Source organism: Pempheris klunzingeri, chromosome 16, assembly GCF_042242105.1.
Source record: "Pempheris klunzingeri isolate RE-2024b chromosome 16, fPemKlu1.hap1, whole genome shotgun sequence".
Taxonomy (NCBI): Eukaryota; Metazoa; Chordata; class Actinopteri; order Acropomatiformes; family Pempheridae; genus Pempheris; species Pempheris klunzingeri.
The window spans coordinates 20,508,132-20,528,560 of record NC_092027.1 but is presented as its reverse complement, the minus strand read 5'-3'; the positions used below and the strand labels follow the sequence as shown (position 1 = coordinate 20,528,560).

General features: G+C 44.1%; 1 protein-coding gene and 1 non-coding gene across 2 annotated transcripts; one reads left to right on the top strand and one right to left on the bottom strand.

The window, feature by feature from the left end:
- The first annotated feature begins 436 nt into the window (after positions 1-436).
- Positions 437-11,739, top strand: maneal (mannosidase endo-alpha like). Its single transcript, XM_070846993.1, has 4 exons — positions 437-944; positions 2,332-2,441; positions 9,347-9,423; positions 10,880-11,739. Exons 1-4 carry the CDS (start codon positions 437-439, stop codon positions 11,514-11,516), a joined length of 1,332 nt encoding a protein of 443 aa, XP_070703094.1. The 3' UTR covers positions 11,517-11,739.
- Positions 11,740-14,902: 3,163 nt separating this feature from the next.
- On the bottom strand, positions 14,903-14,975 carry trnav-cac (transfer RNA valine (anticodon CAC)). Its single transcript has one exon. It is a non-coding gene; the product is annotated as a tRNA-Val (tRNA).
- Positions 14,976-20,429: the final 5,454 nt, after the last annotated feature.

Here is a 20,429-nt window from a genome sequence, read left to right as displayed (position 1 = left end):
AGGTCTGCGCACAAAGCTCGGCCGTGACCACCGGCTGCTGCCCGCGGACGGAACAGCTGAGTGATGAAATCGATTTTTCCACTTTTCCTCCGGATGGAGAGCTAATCGGAGCGGATCGTCATGGCAGCGGGAGCCGTCCGTCCTCTCGTGTGAGGCCGCGCTGATGGAGGCGAGCGTGAGTGCGTGGTCGTCGTGCGCTCCGCGGGCTCCACGGTGTTCCTGAACGCTCTCTGCTCCACCTGATCCACGCCAGTTCACGCTCAGAGACGATGGCTGCATTCACGGGCTGTTGACAGGAGCCCCCCCTCCCCTCACACACACACACACACACACACACACACACACACACACACACACACACACACACACCCTTCCCTCCCCCCCGCTGGCTCCTGGACCGGCCGGTTTCTCTGCAGCAGCACCACGGACAGCGACAATGTCTCGGCTCCGCAGGAAGGCTCTCGTGGCACTTTTCCTCTTCACGCTCTTCATATTCGGGGCCATGATGGGGCTCAGGACGCTCAAACCCAGCGACGGCTTCTCGGACCTGGCCCCCGGCATGGACTTCGTCGGGGAGAGGTCCGACAGGAGGCGCCAGGATGCGAGAGACGTGGCGGTGTCCCCCCCGGGGCAGTTCCACATGGGCAGCAGCGACACTAAGGTGGTTTTCACCAAATCGGACCGAGAGTACAGCATATTCTACGATGTCCACATCTTCTACTACCTGTGGTACGGCTCCCCCAGCATGGACAACAAGTACATCCACTGGGATCACGTGCTGGTGCCACACTGGGACCCCAAGATCGCAGCCAGTCATGCCCAAGGAAGGCACGCGCCTCCAGAGGACATTGCTTCCAGTTTTTACCCTGAGCTGGGACCCTACAGCTCCAGGGACCCAAAGGTGCTGGAGTCCCATATGGCCCAGATAGAGGAGGCTGCAGCAGGTAACATTCTTGAAACATGTTTGCCTTGTCACTGTGTGATACAGGGCTGACACCCCCTCCAGAACCCCCCCCCACCCAGATATCAAACATGAAGTTCTTTTTCCATCATTTTGATTTTGCACATTATTTTCTTTGTTAACTTTAATGCACATCTCCACAACACTGCCTGGTAATAAATCCTTCATGTACTGGCCTGAAAGTAGTCAAGCTTCAATGCAAAATGGAAACAGCCTATAAAGTAACCAGCATGTAAACAAGCTGGTTAAAACTCCAAATCCTAATAAAAAAATCCTAGACCCCAGTGGCCCCCACACCATGCTCATGCCAGGAGAGCCAACTGTAGTGTTTGTGATTATATAGTAAAGGACAAAAGTGTAGATATCAGACAATTGTGCAAAATCCTGCAGAACATTTAATGCCAGTGTCTTTTTTTTGGAATGAGTTGAACAGTTTAAACCCTAGTTCAACTTTTTGAACTTGGATAAAAGCCGGAAATTGTTTTCTCGTGTGTAAATAAAACTGAGGCACGTTTTGCTCTGACGGTCCAGTTTCAACACAGCTTGGTAGAAACCAGTGTGTCCGTGATCAGATGTGTTTATGTGGGTGACCTTTGTGGTAATTATGACGGGAGCAAGAGAGGAAGTGTGATGACGAAGTGGGGAGGAGGTCGGAGGGGGTGGATGAGCCAGACGCAGGACTTTCACCGTTTGCATCCTTGTTTTAACTTTAAAAGTTTCAAGTTTAAAAACGTCACTAACCGAAGTGCTTGTTTCAACCCAAACTGGGATCTTTTACTGTCTCTAACCGGGTGGTTTTGGTGCCTAAACCTAACCAAACCGCTTCCATCGTGTACATGGTGTAACTTGTTTGCTTGTGACTAGTCTCCATCCGTCCTATTGAGGGTGCTGAAAGTGCTTAAATATCACTTTAGGAATCTGACATCGACCCATTATGTAATTTGGGGGGACGTTTTGTTCTATATCGGCACTGAGCGTTTGCTTCGGACATTAGTCATGAGGTGTGGAACCATCCGATATGGACATGGTTGCTAGGATACTAGCAGACTGAGTAAAATATTTACACAAAAGTCACCAGAGACCCAAGGACTTTGCCACAGTTTAAAGTACAGTGAACAGACACCTCAAAGACGAGCAGAAAATCATTTCTAAAGATGACATTTTCAGGTGACTCTCAGGTTTGTGATTTTAAAGTTGTTGTTTTTTTAACACCGACTGATCATCGTGAACTTTTTAGCACCACAGTTAACGTTCCCTATACCTGCACCTCAAACCTCCCAACTTCTATCCTCAAATTCAAACGTTCCACCTGACTGTTTTCTGAACAGACGTCCACCCCCCCCTCCCCCTCCCATGCTGTGCTCTTGCAGGGGTGCTGGTGTTGTCCTGGTATCCCCCCGGGGTGGCAGACAACCACGGGGAGCCCACAGAGGACCTGGTTCCTGCTGTCATGGATGCCGCCCACAGGCACAGCATCAAGGTAACTGGTGAGACAACCGGTATGTCTTTCCTTTCTGATGATTTACTGAATGAATGACTTGCCAGTGACAGTTAAATGTTAACCCTGAGAGCAGCATGCGTCTTTAATCTTGTACCACCAGCAGCGTGAAAAGCCGAACACTTTTGTCTAATTATGAAGAACTTGAAAGATTTTTGAAATTGTGTATGACCTGTCATTATCTTGTGCAGACAGGGTTTAAAAGATCTTTTTTTTCAGGACTAAAAGATCAATTGACATTTATAATCCAGCAGAGCGACGTTGTGTAAAAGTGGATGGTGCTACCACTCTGTCTGTTCCCTCAAAAGTCAGCACAGTTAAGACATTTGCTGTCAGTCGGCAGCGCCAATCTGAGCGTTCGCACCCGCCAAAGGTCGAACTCGCAGCAAAAGATTTACAGATTTACAGATTTGCTCTTGAATGCTGCTGCGACGGCTCTGCGAAACCGTGGCCTTTATTCGAGATGCAGCGTGTCTTGCAGCTGCATTGCATTCTGGTCCACTGAGGCGCCTGACAGTGAAGAAATTGGTACCTACCCAGTGGGTTCCCAGTGGCATCTTCAATTTTTTATGCTCTGACCTCAAAACCTGGCATTTGCAGTAACGTGGGCGCTGCAGAGAGACGGAAATGTTTTCTTTCAGATGCATTTCTGGCTGAGCCGAAAGCTGTATTTTAAAGACTTGCTTTTAAGGGTGGATTTTCTTATTTCCACCCCACACACCGCTCCATCTAACAAAGTCATGTCTGCTTTAGCACGGATGTCTGCTCCAGACAGCGGCGGCGAAAAAGCGCAGACTGTAGATTCAGCATAAAGATGACAGACGAGCTCTCTCTCACTCTACTTTCATGCTCCTTGTATGGAAGTCTTAGGCTGAGAACTGGGTCTCTCTGCGTGTCTCAGTCAGACTTACACAACAGTGTGTATCTCACAGCTGACCTGAGGGCCAACGCTCCAGTGTTTCAGTGCACCAGAGCCGCCGCTGACGAAATACAGGCTGAAGTCTGTGTGTGTGAGCAGTCGTGTGTGTGTGTGTGTGTGTGTGTGTGTGTGGTATGGATGCGCAATTCCTCAGCAAATGTCATATGCAGTATGTGTGCCTTGCATGTCATTTGATATATTGTTGGGTGTGTGTGTGTGTGTGTGTGTGTGTGGTGTGCATGCACGGTTGGGAGGAGGTCATCCTGTCAATATTCAAAAGACAAATGAGGCGTGAGCGAGGATCGGTGTTCTAAATTCCATCCAAACCAGCCTGCTGGTGTCACAGTTATCTGATGACACCGTCACACAGCCTCTGACTGACAGGCCGACCTGTGACGCCTCCCCAGCAGTCCTCCATCCTCACTAATTAAGCGTGGATTGGCTCTGTTCGCTCACTGAAATGTTGATGCTAGCCGAGAGAAATTCAAACTTGTGCAGAGCAGAGAAGTATTATGTTCTAACAACAGCGGATCTCTTGTTATAGCGAGGACGCTCTCTTGCTGAAGTCATTCTCTTAGTAACATGCAGGTGAGATTTGTGTATAGAATTAGAAACTTCCCGGAGTACTCGGCAGCTAAAGAGTCAGATATCTTTCTCAGGAGTTGGTGGAGACCAAAAACAGAGCTAAAAGGGGAATGAATTTCGAACATCAGGTCCAAAAGTCATTTAAACATGACTTTAAATGAACGCTAACGTTGCTCTGTGTCTGCTGGGTGTGTCAGCTGTTTGCTGACATGTCATGCAATTAGCCAAACATGTGGCCTAAAAACAGATTGCTGCAGCTATAGGGTAATTAAGCACAAATACATGAGCTTTAACACATTCATATTCAGTATATGGAAGAAAGTCATTCAATAGCATATATTTATTATACATTATTATTCAATATATGTTTTATCCACATTGTGATGTTATTAGTTTTTCTCCTGGTTTGTTGGAAAATATAGAAATTCATACCAAAGATTTAGAACTCATCACCAGTTTCTGACTCTCCATCTGACACAGTCTCACACAACAACCCCCGCGACACCCTCCCTATGGCTAATTTTGTAAAGTGTGTAGAAGGATGAGAGGCTGCGTATGCTAACCCTTTAAAGAATCTGGCTGTGACTGCAAAGTGACACGTTACGATGGCAGACTGTTCATTATGACAACATAGTACACGTTCTGGTTACCAGCATGGATATGAAATATCCAGATATGGATGTGTTGTGTGCAGATACTCAAGATCTAAGGTTCACTATTACTTTATCTGTCCATAGAGAAGTGTGTCGAGGACGTAAAGGCTGCAGAGCGTAAACAAGTGAAGACATGAGTGCATTCAAATCTATGCAACTCTAAATTGCAGGATCTCTAATTATTTCAGGTTGTTCTGGGTAAACTTTGTGGTACGCCTGCGAAGCACAGTTGCACACAGATTTTAGGACTCGATAGTGTTTCATAATGTTATTTCAAATCTGCACTGTTGAATTTACAATGTAACTTTACATAATAGACTTATTTACATAATTAGCTGATTTAATGCAGCATACACCGGCGTGATGATATAACGCTGCTTCAGGCTAGTGTTTGTCATCATCTGAAGAAAAGCCAAACATTGGAGAAAACTGTTCAGGAGGCTTGTTTGCGGCGGCGGCGGCGCCGATACACCTGAGGCTCCGAATGTAAATCTGAGAGTCTGTCGGCATCACGCAGCATGAGGGGATCTGAGCAAACAAAGCACTTTCATCCACATCCATCCACGGTTTATTCAGCCAAGCAGGAACAGATTGAGTAGCGTCTTACCTCGCTGGCCTTTCATGATTTCCAACCAGTCGAGACGGCTGACAAGCCTGAGCGCGGGCGGCAAAAACCGCCACGTTGCCATGGAAACTGTTTAGGAAGACCTTGCAGCCTCTTTTGAAAGATGGAGTGGGCGTCGAACGCTCAGTGTTTGTGGCTCGACAGCTCTGTCAATGCTTCACTGTGTGCTGCTTCGCTGCAGTAGACCCCTCTCCCTTTGTGACTGAGGCGAACAAGTGCACCACAGTTTTTCATGGACGGCATCCATCACTCAGCTTTCAGCTGCTGCCAAAGAACAGAACATCGTCTTCTGTGTGAAATCATGCTCATGCCAGCAGTTGTGGTGATTTTCATGTTGTAATTTAATTCCTCTAAAGGATTTCTGCTGCGTATGAATTAAAATCATATGAATCTAAAGAGAAAGAAAAGAGTGCAGATAACTTTTAAAGTAAGAAGTTCTGAGAGACTTGGGTCAGTGGAATAGATGTTGTCGTGTGTCACCTTAATGTGTTGACAGATGAAATGACAACAGGACAAGCCTGTGGGGATGGTGAGCATCTGCTTCACTTGTTCTCTCCTCTTCTCACCACTCAGCTCCATTTTCCAGAAATCCCCCAGCTTCCTGCGGGCTAAACTTAGGTTCTGTCTCCTTCTATCTTTATACCAGAGGAAAAGAACACTGCTCGCCTGCCTGTTTTCTCTTTCATGACTGATGGCTAAGGACTAAGGTGTCTCTGCAATGGCAGATTATTTTTAAACCGTTTGTCAGGCAAACACATGAGTGCCCACTCAGGAATCTAAGCACGTCCAGACGGTCTGTCTCAGTAATTAGGAGAAGTCAAAGGGGCAAAAAGAACTCTACTGTAATTCCAAATTGTAAAATGATCTCTTGGCTGCAAACTTTAAGGGACGCTGTAGAGTTTGTTTGTTTGTCGTAGAGACGTGTCTAATGAGCCGGGCCCTTTATTATTCATGTCTCGTCTTTTACCAGCTCTAGCACGAGGCCACCGATGCAAGCATCAGGCTGACAACACACTAATTTGTGGCAACTGCAGAGGATAATGTGTTGTAATGTACTTCGACAGCCGTTGACGGTAATGCTCCGTAAATGACAGCAGAGTGTCGACAAAACAAGAAGAAGAATTAAACTGCAAGCTGTTGCGGACAACGCAGAAGACAGGGAATGGGTTTGATGTGTTTGATAAAGCTAAAACTTTTTTCTCACCGGTTCACATCAAAGTGTGTTTCCAGGTGTCGGGGAGCACGAGTGCATGTGTCAGATCGTCAGTCGGCCCCCTGGGTGACGCCTGATGAACGTCCTCGGTGTCGGTTGGGACTATAGGACTATAAGTCTGAAAATGAAGCAAACCTGGGGGGTGTGCTGTTGAGTTACCAGACCTAGGTAGCTTCTGTGCGTAGCATAACACATCAGAGTCTCCAACCAAGCGACAGTCAAGTTGCACAGCTGCGATAAAGGCATGATAAAGAAGATATCTGTGGTTCGTCAGTTTTGAGCGCATGCAAATCTGTGAAATGCTCCTTTACTGATTATGTTCCGTGTAAACAAACCCTGTTGGTTTAAGGCGAGCGTGCAAACGTTCCATTTGACTTCACAGTTCAAGTTTACACATTTAAAGTCATAGCGGACGTTACATTGGAGCATCTGTAGCTGTACTCTACTGTACTATCAACTTATTCCTCTTTTGGAAAGTTTTTACCAAGTGACACAAGTACCAAGTCAGCTACTACGACCTACACACCAACGGTCATGGCTTCACACAAGCTTCGCCGGTCACCCCTAATCACAGTGAGCTTTAGATGAGTCATGTAAAATATCTCAGCATTTACAGGGAAAGAGAAGAAAGGGATTTTGCTATAAAAGTGCCCAAACAAATCCATTTTTGGCAAGAAATAAGTGAATAAATGAAGACAAAGATGTAGAATTAGAACTTGTCTTGAGGCGCTGAAGTGATGAGAAGCTATGAATCAGTGTGCACTGTTCAAAGTCATTTTCTGCAGTGTTTTATTTTTTTTTTTTGCTCTCTGCAGAACGTCTTTTAAATTTATGTCACGTATTTCTTCTGTCAATCATCAAAAGGCGCGCGCACACACACACACACACACATCCATAAATTCTTTGTAAGAACTTGGGTAGCAATTATCAGCAGAAAAGAATATGGAGGCACTGCTATCTATTCTGTTCCCAGTTCTTCATTTACATGGACATGACTGACAACATGTCAGCCATTGTTGACCATTTCTAGTCAAAAGCACTGTCAGTCACGTCCATAGATAGATAATAGAAGTGTGCTTTTTTTTTTTTTTACTCAGTAACACCTTATTAAACACAGCCCATGCTGCTAAGGTGTCCATCAAGAACATCAACATTGGAGTTAAAATAGAGACTCTCTAAAAAGCTTCTTCGTTTTATAGAATGTCCAGAAAAAGTGTGTTATCCCAAGAACAGAGGCCCACTGCTGTGAAGGCCCATTGCTTCGAAATGAAACGAAAATGGGAATAAAATCGTAGGAGTTTTATCTTAGTAGGTGTGAGTAAGGCTGCTGGTGGGGTTAGGGTTAATGGGCTCTCCATCCATTTTTTTGGATTTTTAGCATTTCGGAATGATGGGTCATTGGTACAGTGGCGTGGCAGCCAGTCACCCGGTCACTTTTTAAATCTTAACCTTTAATCTGTCTCCATTAAAACTTGTCTTGATGCTGGTAGTTACATTTTAAAGAGACGTTTTCTTCCTCCAGTTTGACCCAAGCCTCGTGTGTGTCCTACGGTCACATGCTGAGGCCGTCGCCGTGCAGGGGAAAAGGCAAAACACTATTTGTTCCCCAGCAGCAGATTTCATCTTCAAAGGAGAAGACAGAGAGAGAGTAGTTAATGCCTGAGGAAGTCTTTCTGATCAAAATGCTGCAGAGCTCATTAACAGTACGTGAATTAGTTTTCTATCAAAAGACAACAGAGGGTTTAGTTTTTATTTCTAATTATCCCAATTCACCCTCGTGTTATTCTGAGTTGCAGCGATGGAATGAGGGTGTTTCAGGATTTCTGTCAGGACTGAAAGAATAGTTGCTGAATTTAAAATGCAGCTACCGTCATTATGCATTCACTGAGCTAAACTATCCGACTGTTTGTTAGAGGCTCTGTTTTAAAACCAGAGGAGCTGGAAAGCACAGACCTGTAAAATAATGATCCTGACCTGTAAAGATGCCTGTTGCTCTTTATTACTGGCCGCCTTATTATAAAGCCACTACTTTTGTCCATGCCAGGATCCTGTAGGAATGATGTCCACAGTTTTCCAGTGAGGTCACTGGTCTGTAGTCTGGCTGTTGGCAGGTTGTGATCTGACCCTCTGAAGTTGCCATGCAGCATAGGTTGCCATGGTGATTTACAAAAAGTGAAATGTTTTCACTTAGAATAACAATCTGAGCCTGTCATTTGCAAAAACAAGCACTTTTAGCGGACCTGCTGTGATCGGGTGCAGGGATTGTCTTGCAGCCCGTCTCGTGGCTGCCAGCTGAGGAAATCTACTGGTCCAGTTCCAACACCTTTTATAAAAATAGGATGTAGGTTCAAAAGCACTGCAGTTATCCTTTATTCCCAAAGATAGCAGGTAAACCACTGATCTGGCTTCGTGTTACAGGCCGCTTGTCTTGACTGCAGACTTAATACACATCATTTGAGGCTCAGCGCAAATTTAACAGCTGCATATAAAATCTCAAAGACAGCTCCTCATTAAAACCTTTCGTTCCTCTGATTGACATGCTTGAATTGGCCCTTAAACTGGGCACGATGCTGTTGAGCAGTCTGACATTTGATTATTGACACAAGAATGTGAGCCACTGTGGGCACAAAGTAGCATTTTAGTTAACACTGTGGCTCACAGACAGCACAGCCAAATAATTAGGCAAATAATTAAATAATTAGAGGTCCACAGACTACTAATTAAATGCTGCCTTCATTTTGGCTGTCAAAACAAGTAGTGCACCGGACAACTGAGTGCTCAGTTTAACTCTCGGCTCACTTGATAACCCCTTCTTTTTCAGGTTTTTCTGGATTTATCCTGTGCCTCTCTAATCTTTTCGTTAATCTCTGTGTTCAAATGTGTTTTGCTCAGGTGGCCTTTCACATACAGCCATACAAAGGACGGACGGACCAGAGCATGCATGACAACATCAAATACATTATCGACAAGTAAGTCGTTTTTCTGTGCTGCTAATTTCCTCTGTGCTGGATTTGTTTCCAGCATCAGCGGCTGCAGATGGTAGAAGTCCAGCGATCTGGTGAAACGTGAAGTCTGATAAGGGGAGATGAGGAAGGTGGTTGTTAAATATAGATGCCTCCCCTGTGATCCTGCTGTAATGGATCAGCAGTACAGCTTTTGCTCAGCCTTCAACCAGTCTGAATGTGTGTCAGAGGGAACCTGACTCTTTGTCTGCCTCATAAAAATTGATGATATTCAGCTTTTCCCGTAACTCAAGCAACATATAAAAGATGTTAGCTTTAACAGGGAGACGCTGGGTAAGGCTGTAAGGCTAATCAGATATTGCTTCATCTAATGAGATATTCAGTAGTAGGTTGATGATAAAAAAAAAAGCCAGTGATTTCACACTGTGTCTAGGAATAAGAATATAGAGCCTCAGTGATGTCATGTTTATAATGATGCAAGACTGGAGTAAAATCAAAGCCCAGGCTAGAGGGCCTTGAGTTAAATCTCATTTCTGGACTTTATTTGCTGCCAATGTTTAGAGAACCCCACTGTGCAGACCATCTGGATAACATGCAAAACAAAATGGGAGAAACAGAGAAAAAGAGATGACGGTTTAGTACACCAGGAAGACCCTGAGGTCTACGCAGCATTGTAGCATTTTCAGTCTCATTGTTCTGGTTTTATGGTCTGCAAATTCACTGTTCCGGTTCAGTGTCACCACTCACATCAACCCCGCATGCAGAAGCAACAAGCAGCTGTTTTCGGCAAATAAGCTCTGTTGGACCCCCCCCCCCTTGCGCCATCTGCACGACACCAAATAAATACACAAGCAAAGTTAGCTCAGGAGGTGGCAGAGACCAAAGCAGAGAGAGTGAATACATTTGTCAAGTCACCAGAAACCAAACTTCAACAATCCCATGTTGCTCTGTGTATGTTAAACCAGTTTGCTGTGGCCCCCCAGAAGCAAAAAAGACCAAAAAACCCCCAGAACAATCTATCCATTCATCATCTACATAAACTATTCCTGCATGGAAACAGTTTCAGTTTAGGAAAATATAACCTGGGATGTGATGATGGATGTGATAAGCAGATTTTTGGTTTTTGGATATCTATACTAGAGTGTGCCTGTTTCAGTCTCCTTACGTTTAAGTAGTTTCTTGTTCCCTCCCTTAAAAGCCCCCATGTGTATGGAAACTTTCTGATGCTGGCGACTCCCAGTGGTAAAAAAAAAAAGAATTACAGCAGCACACTACAAAGCAAAGCAAGCCACCAATTGTCCTCATCAACAAATTGTATTTTTACAGTAATTGTCTGGATTTTAACATTTCCAATTTTGGTGCCCCCCCCCCAGTGGTGGTTGGTTATAGAAAAGACAGTTCCCTCTGCAACCCAATAGCTTGAAATTCTCTGTTTTCTCCCCTCCTCTCTTGTTTCTCTCAGGTATGGAAAGCATGGCGCCTTCTACAGATTCAGGTCCAGCACAGGCCGAGTCCTGCCTCTGTTTTACGTCTATGACTCCTACCTGACGCCACCGGAGTCCTGGGCGGAACTTCTGACGACTAAAGGCTCCCACAGCATCAGAGGCACACCTTACGACGGAGTTTTCGTCGCCCTCATTGTCGAAGAGCGCCACAAACATGACATCCAAGCTAGCGGCTTTGACGGCATATACACCTACTTTGCCTCCAATGGCTTCTCCTTTGGCTCATCCCACCAGAACTGGAAAGCCATCAAGGCGTTCTGCGACGCAAACAATCTGCTGTTTATTCCCAGTGTCGGACCGGGATATGTGGACACAGCCGTTCGGCCGTGGAACAACCATAACACCAGGAACCGGGTTAACGGACGTTACTACGAGACGTCCTTGCAGGCAGCTTTGTCTGTCAGGCCAGAACTCGTCACCATTACTTCCTTTAACCAGTGGCACGAAGGCACGCAGATAGAGAAGGCTGTGCCCAAGAAAACAGTGACCCGTTTGTACCTGGACTACCAGCCCAACCAAGCAGATTACTACTTAGAGCTCACACGCCAGTGGGCCGAGAACTTCAACAAGGAGAAGGACAAGTGGCTGATGTGAACATGGCTTTATTTCCTTTATCTCCAGAACCGGCATTAAGTAACAATACAACCAATTTATGTTCCTCCACCTTCCAGTTTTCCTCCAACTCTGAGAACTTCTGATGACATTTTCCTGAAACATATCCTTACTGTTTTTTTGTACAGGTTAATAATGTCACTGATATGTTGCAGCTACAAGGTCTCAATGGACAGATAATCATCTCCGCCTCCTGATAACAACTCTGTTAACCTTCTGTTTTCCACATCAAAACGGTGTACAGTAACTCTGCCCTGTAGGTTTCTTTTCTTATTTTCTTATGATGAAAGACTGTTCTTTCCTGTATTTCTTCGAGACAAATTAAAAGTTGTGTCTGTTAACTCTTGGCGCATCGGTGGTGTCAACTAACTCCCTAGAAAAGGTTATCAAAGAAGTCTGCACAGGTTATAGAAATGTTTTGCCGCAGTCAGTACCTCGTTTTGAAGCTGCGTTTGTTTGTAGATGGGGCGATAATCAGCATGTGCAGAATACAACAGATGAGTCAGAGGTGGAAGCTGCTGAAAGCTGCTCTAAATAATGGCTGTGTTTGTAGTCGTGAATCAGAGTGGGTTAGCTTCCTTTGTTCCGTTTTTAGATTTGGTTTCACTTAGTCCAAACGGTGCAATCACAAGACTCTAAACAGACTCTCAATTACTTCATCGAGGACCCTGCACCCTGCTGACACCAGACATCTCAAGACATCTCAATGCCTAACCCTCTGGAGCAGCTTTCAGCGTGCAGGCCTGGCTTTAGTTCGACGACGAGGAGCGTCGTGCCCCTGTGAAATCTCACCAGTGAAGCCTGAGTAAGTGCGCAGGGGAACTTATTCAGTAGCAGAGGTGGAACACATCAGGCGTAGCGTTCCAAGCAGTGCCTGAGTAGCCTGGCTTCCGTCCTTATGTGAATGAGAAATCACTGGAGCAAAGCCGGTCCCTCAGGACACTGTAAGGCCACGCTTTAATGGCTCTGCCAACATAAAGCCTGTGCCCATGAAAGTGACATGTTAGTACCAGCCCACTTACAAAAGTCAGGCCTCCGAGCAGCTAATCACTGCCGATCTACAGTTTGGGATGTGAAATGTGAGTGAAAAATGTTTCTCTTAACAGAATTTAGACCGTTCCAAGAACCTAAAATGCCTCTCTGAAACCTAGGATAATAAAATACTACAGGTACTGGTGATGCTAAATGTTGTGAACTGCTCTACAGTTATTAACTGCTGCATCTGATGTTGCCACTAAACAACTGGTCCACCATTTCGGTCTAGACGGAAATATCTCAACTGTTTGATGGATTGTCGTGAATGTGGGTGCAGGCGCTCGTGATCCCCAGAAGATGAACCCTGCTGACTTTGGCGCTCCCTTGACTCCTCATCTAGTGCCATTATCAGGTCAATATTTCATTTCATTTCATTTTGATGATTAAATACCTACAAAAGTAATGACATTTCCCAGCATCATGCTGTGTTCCTTGTCTGTAGCGCTTATTAGCAAATGTCAGCAAATGCTTACATAGTAAACTAAGATGCAAACATGGTGAACATCAATATGTTGATGTTAGCATTTAGTATTCAGCCTAAAAGAACCACTACTGTAGCTGTAGACTCATTTTCACACAGCTGTGTCACACATTATGACTTGATATTACAGTTACTGACCTGGTGGAAAAAAAAGTTACAACTAAACAGTCAGATGGGTCATATGAGTAGAATAGGAGACGGTTTATAAAGTACACGTTTTCTGAGGAGACCATAGGCCGAGTGGAGCGACCAGAAGCACACACGAGAAGATGGACCTCAAAGCTCGACACGAGGCAAAACAGATTGTAATAAGGTGCAGCTTTGCACAAATAACAAGGACAAGGCACCAAAAAATAGACACTTGGACACAAAAAATACTTACTAATAATAAATACCAACCTGACTAGACTCAAAACACTCACAAGAAACTCTCTGGAATGCTGGAAAGGGTACAAGACGATGTGGCACAGGACAATATACAGACAATATATACAGTAAGTGACAGAAAAACACATTAAACTTAAACTTGTTGAGACAGAACACTATCTCCTCATAAAAATAAGAATATCACAATAAAATGGAACCTTTGTCCATGTCAGTCATCAGCTCATAGAGGCAGGTCTGTAACTAAGCTGTCTTATGACATCTGGACAAGCTACATTCGCTGATAGAGACAGTGAGATGTGATTGAAAGCTCCTGAGAAAGCTAAAAACTTGGGCTGAGTTAACATTGTTTTATCAAAGCAACTTTTCTCAAGGATCAAAGATGAACTTTCACACTCAAACTAAGGTCTGTGTTGGTCCAGCTGCAGCAGTAACTCACAGACATCACTGAACAAGATATGAGTGACAGGTAAAGAGTGGCACGACTATTAGAAAGTAATGTAATGCACTTCTCGCTGTATAACGAGAAAGTCAATATCATCACATCCTCAGAGAGTAATGACAGATGAATAATGCAGGATTTTTTCGGCAGCTTCTCTGACGCTGCAGCTGGTGCTGATCCATGTTTACCCTGCTGGCAGGACGGCCGAAGGATCCAGTTAAATCTAATGAGCAGATTGTTGTTGAGAACATTCAGCCCTCTCCATCGGTGCCGGTGCAAAGTTTCATTTTTCATTTTTATCTTTAGCAGGAAAACAGAGCAATGTAGAAGCATTACACCTGACTTTTCCAGCAGGTTTCCTGCTCTCCCACAGCGAGGAAACACATATAGACAGATAGTGCTGTATGCAGCCCGTGTTCGTCAGTATATTCAGCATATTAACGGTTTCTGAGTTCCTCTGTTCCTCTGATGGCTGCTGTGTCAGGATACATGTTTCTTCCTGCCATTACCATATTCACACTCTAAACACACAGAGTGTTCAACTGTGAGGGAAAGAGTATGACACTAGCTCTTTGATATGGTACCATATGTTTTAGTCAGGTGTGTGTGTGTGTGTGTGTGTGTGTGTGTGTGTGTGTGTGCACTGAAGCACAGCCCTGGACGTCAATGCCAGATGTTCACAGATTATTTCTTTTTAAAACATTTAAAAATGATCAGTGTTGTTGATGTGTTAAGGTGTAATGAATGAACGCAGTGGTGATGAACTGAATGTGCTCACAGAACCGCAGTAAACAGAAGTCAGTGCAGCGTGCACAGTGACGTCACCGCTACTCGTCGCCGCTGAGCGCGGCTCGCGAGCTGACCCCAGGGTTGGAGGTTCGACCCCCGGCTCCCCCTGTGTGCGTGTCGAGGTGTCCCTGGGCAAAGGTTAGTGTGCATGGGTCAGAATTATGAAGAACTAGTACTGCATTTATTGACGTGACCATTTGAACACTAACGTGACTTGGAGTTTAAAAAACAATAAGTTGTTTCCGCCCGGTTTCGAACCGGGGACCTTTCGCGTGTGAGGCGAACGTGATAACCACTACACTACGGAAACTGCTGATATAGTTCCGCACACGTGACCGGTAATGTTTTCGTTCAGCGCATGTGCAGTCCCGCGCTACAGCTGAGAATAATGACGCTTAATTCTCTTAACTTTTCCCATTCATTCTCTATGGTAGTGCTTATCACTACGGATGTAATATATTTCTGGCCACAAGTGGGATTGTGGTGGCGCTGTTTCCCCGTTTTGGTCAACAGTAAGAGAAGCCTGATTGGCACTCAGTGACAGACGGAGCTTCGGTACAGAGATCGATTTCTGATCATTTTAGTTAAGTCAAGTTAGTACAGTAAGGTTAACTAGGTGTGTGTGTATGTCAGCATTAACAGTAACCACAGTTAGTACAAGTTAGTAATAAATTGTATAATGATTAACAATCATTTCCGTTCATGTAAAATGTGTACTTATATTATTTTAGACAGTTATTTGTGCTGAATCATATCATACAGTATCAGGTCCACCAGGCTCCAGCTGAAGCAGCAGTGAATCCTTCTTTCATTGGTGTTCAAACTGTTTAAGCATTCAATCCCCCCCCCCCCCCCCACTGATAGAATTAGGGGGATCAAATAATAGAAAGAGCTGCCAGTACACCTGTACAGTTCAGCAGAACCACAAACTGCATCCTGCTAAATGAGCACACAGCTCAATCTACACCTGTTTAAAACAGTCTCAACAAGAACTGACCATTATAACCTTCATAACGGCTCAATCACAGGACTGTTGCATCACACTGCATCAGATTTAGCGAGGTACCTAATGCACTGATACATGAGTGTGTGACTGCGTCATCACAACGATGTCTCTGATATTTGGCAAAAAAACAAGATAGTAATCATGTCCTTCTTTTTTTAGGCCTGCCAGGACCAGCACTGCTGCCTACATCCTCCTCTCCACGGGCCTCTTTAACACAGGAGGAGGAGAGGGTGAAGAGGAAGGGAGCCATGCAGGTGCCAACAGGCCGCCTGTGCAGATTCTGCCGCCAGCCACTAAAGCAGGGCCCCCCCCAGCCCTCATCTTCACACTAGCTTTCCTGTGTGTGTGTGTGTGTGTGTGTGTGTGTATTTCACTTACTGTTCATTCGTCATCTCTTTTGATTGCGTGTGTTTTGGCACTAAAGTATCTTGAAAACATCACTGTGACTGTCTGTGTCTCTACTTCTTTGCTGTAGAATTGATGAAACGCTCATCTCATCTGTCCAATAATAATAATAATATCTGGACATATCTTAGTCACATGATGCCTGTTTCTGGCTTCTGAGCTTTGATGTGAAGCAAATCATGTTTTATCATTATCTCATCATTCCAAATATTCTTTCCATCTGATTCGTATAAAAATGTGTGATTACACTTTATTTTGCATGTTTAAAGAGTTCAGTGTGGTTGTTTTGTGTTAAGCGCACCCACTGTAGTAGTATATTCTGAAACATTTATGAGATGTTTTGTTTGCCAAATGGGGGAATCGAACCCCCGTCCTGAAAATGTCTTCTACATCTACAGTGGGTACGGAAAGTATTCAGACCCCTTCACTTTTTCCACATTTTGTTATGTTACAGCCTTGTTCCAAAATGGATTAAATTCTTTTTTTTTCCTTCATCAATCTACACACAATACCCCATAATGACAAAGTGAAAAAAGTTTTTTAGAAGTTTTTGCAAATGTATTAAAAATAAAAAACTGAAACATCACATGTACATAAGTATTCACACCCTTTGCTGTGACACTCAAAGCTGAGCTCAGGTGCATCCTGTTTCCACTGATCATCCTTGAGATGTTTCTACAACTTGACTGGAGTCCACCTGTGGTAAATTCAATTGATTGGACTTGATTTGGAAAGGCACACACCTGTCTATATAAGGTCCCACAGCTGACAGTGCATGTCAGAGCAGAAACCAAGCCATGAAGTCAAAGGAATTGTCTGTAGACATCCGAGACAGGGTTGTATCGAGGCACAGATCTGGGGAAGGGTACAGAAAAATTTCTGCAGCATTGAAGGTCCCGAAGAGCACAGTGGCCTCCATCATTCGTAAATGGAAGAAATTCAGAACCACCAGGACTCTTCCTAGAGCTGGCCGCCCGTCCAAACTGAGCAATCGGGGGAGAAGGGTATCGGGGGGAGAAGGTTATGGTAGAGTGGCCCAGACAGAAGCCTCTCCTCAGTAAAAAGCACATGACAGCCCACTTGGAGTTTGCCAAAAGGCACCTAAACGACTCTCAGACCATGAGAAACAAGATTCTCTCGTCTGATGAAACCAAGATAGAACTATTTGGCCTGAATGCCAAGCGTCACTTCTGGAGGAAACCAGGCACCGCTCATCACCTGGCAAATACCATCCCTACGGTGAAGCATGGTGGTGGCAGCATCACGCTGTGGGGATGTTTTTCAGCGGCAGGAACTGGGAGACTAGTCAGGATAGAGGGAAAGATGAATGCAGCAAAGTACAGAGACATCCTGGATGAAAACCTGCTCCAGAGCGCTCAGGATCTCAGACTGGGGCGACGGTTCACCTTCCAACAGGACAACGACCCAAAGCACACAGCCAAGGTAACGAAGGAGTGGCTTCGGGACAAGTCTGTGAATGTCCTTGAGTGGCCCAGCCAGAGCCCAGACATGAACCCCATTGAACATCTCTGGAAAGACCTGAAAATAGCTGTGCAGCAACGCTCCCCATCTAACCTGACAGAGCTTGAGAGGATCTGCAGAGAAGAATGGGGGAAAAACACCCCAAATGCAGGTGTGCCAAGCTTGTAGCATCATACCCAAGAAGACTTGAGGCTGTAATCGCTGCCAAAGGTGCCTCAACAAAGTACTGAATAAAGGGTGTTATTGTTAGGGTGATATTTCAGTTTTATTTTTAATACATTTGCAAAAATTTCTAAAACTTTTTTCACTTTGTCATTATGGGGTATTGTGTGTAGATTGATGAGGGAAAAAAAGAATTTAATCCATTTTGGAATAAGGCGGTAACATAACAAAATGTGGAAAAAGTGAAGGGGTCTGAATACCTTCCGTACCCACTGTATATCTTCTAACTGCTCATCTCCAGTGTGGTGAGTGCAGTTAATGTTTTGATGACACTGAAAAAGTTTATTAAAGCCTTTAAAGCTGTGTAGAATTGTAGAAAGTTGTACAATGGCAAGAAACGGACACTTTGGTTTTAATCCTAATAATACAGCCTGTACTTTCTTAATTAGACTGGCTGTTAAATGACAAAGACGACAAATCAGGGTGTTAAAGACTGATTCCTTTGTGGTGTCACTGGAAAACTATAAGAGAGAACATCTCAGTGAGTGAGGCAGTGAACAAGCAGACATGTTGGAGTGTGCAGAGCACATCAGTCACAGTCACTGACTGTTCTGCTCCAGTGGTGCAGCTGTAAATGAAAAGCATCTGCAGATCCCTGGAGAGAATCCAGCAGGGGGACGACAGCAGTGCCCTGTGTCTTTACTCTCCCTCAAGTTTTCGTGATGATGCTGCTCGGCACAGTGGGCTCATCTACTAAACTTCAGTGTCCGCTAATGAACAGACGCAGTCTATCCGATGTGCTCCTAGGAGAAGGTTACGGTAAAGCAGCACCATCTGCAGGGCTGATGAGTTGTAAAAGCATTGTGAAACTTTGCTGGGGGCTCTAACGTTGTGTTGGCTAGACACAGTCTCAGACATGAGGCTTATATTTTGTGGCTGAGAAGTTGCCACATCATCCATACGTATATTCAAGGTCACCTCGCCTCCTCACCCAAAGTCACAAAGTTACATAATCATTTATTAGGTTTCAGTTAGTAGCTTAAACGTGCTGTGGATAATAGTCTCTGTTTACATCTGTGCAGCCTGTCTAAGTGATGAAATGGGTCTCATAAAGTGGTCAGTGCGTGTATGTTTCATTTTTAGCTGCTATTTATTCACTTTCAGTTTATTATATCAGAGCCTTCTAGTATTTTTTTTTACCATGACAACACCAAAGGAGATTAAACATGAGAAGCCATAAAGAACACGAGTGAGATTATTTTCAATATATATCATATCGTATTCCCAACCCCATTAATGGCACCATTACAAAACTGAGATATTTTACACTTGGAGGATTTAGCGATGTGTTTGTTTCAGGACGAGTCAGTGGAGATGCAATAGAGGCAATCTTGGCATCGTCACTGCAACTACTGCTATCATGTGCAATGAATGAGTTTTCCCAAGAACAGGAGCCCGTCTAGCACACTAAGACACTGGATACAAGAGCCCCATCTGGTGGAGTTCACAGGCCCCTTAGAATCATGTGATTTAGTTGAAAACCTCTCACCTGTCTGTCATAGACACTAGTATGCTGGTTCATAATGCAACGATTACATTTTTACATATTAACATGGGTTAAGATGAGGTAAGATTGATCTAAAGTGATTAAAAACTAGTAGAAGATCTGAGGACTTCTTTCGCCGCTGTACATAACCATCCACCTGTCCTGTCATAACTGACCATATGATACGATGATGTGAATCTGATGCTTTGTTTAAATACGTTAGCTCCCCTACACTGATGAATTAATTAAGGTGGGCTAACAAGCAGCGTGAAGATCTGTCAAACTAATACCTTGTCTCATGTAGTGGCCCAGAGTCCCAGTTACCTGCCTGTTGAGCAGGCTGTTTACAGTAAAGCACATAAGACCTCTCATATAACCATCACTGCAATGACAGCATGGCCTCAGGCTCTTATTACTACACACCGTGACAGAGGTGTTCAAACACAAGCCCTGCCTTTATAACTAGAGCATGAAACCACAAGTTTCAGTGTGTTGTTTGCAGATTTTCACTGTTTGTTTTGGTTTGTCTCCAACCATAATCTATAATTTACACTAGTGCCTGGGGTGGTGAGATACTTTGAGTTAATATACAAGGTTTAGGAGAACACGTGTCCAGCAGTGGGGTAAGAAGTACTCAGATCCTTTACTTCAGTAAAAGTAACAACACCACAGTGTAAAATACTCTGTTGCATGTAAAAGCCTTGTATTTCAAATTCTGTTTCAGTAAAAGTATTACCAGCAAAATGTACTTCAAGTACTCACTATGCAAAAAGGCTCATTTCTGTGTGTTAAATTATCCTTCAAGGTCAAATATGTTTGTATATTTTTTTCTTTACACAAAAAATAATTATTTGATCACACAAGTTGTAACAAGATTAAAAAATATAGATTTTCAGGACTTCAGAGGCTCTCCTGTTAGTTTTGTTGAGGGCCAATTTTCAACGTTATCACTGTTAAAAGTATATGATGACCACATGGAAAATCCAGCATTAGGACTAAAAACACCTCAGGGTCCCTGAGGCCTTTAATCTATAACGATGCATTATGTTTCATAAGTTGATCATGTGTTTTGGAAGTAAAATAAAAGGTAGTATAGCAGTTAGATAAAATGTAGGGGAATAAAAAACTCCAATATTTCCCTCTGAGATGGTGGAGTAGAGGTA

Bases quoted from the DNA above. Each gene is read 5' to 3' on its own strand.
- maneal (XM_070846993.1), top strand. From the start codon at position 437: ATGTCTCGGCTCCGCAGGAAGGCTCTCGTGGCACTTTTCCTCTTCACG. The intron at 2,442-9,346 runs GTAACTGGTGAG...TGTTTTGCTCAG, and splicing joins CCCACAGGCACAGCATCAAG to GTGGCCTTTCACATACAGCC. The intron at 9,424-10,879 runs GTAAGTCGTTTT...TGTTTCTCTCAG, and splicing joins ATCAAATACATTATCGACAA to GTATGGAAAGCATGGCGCCT.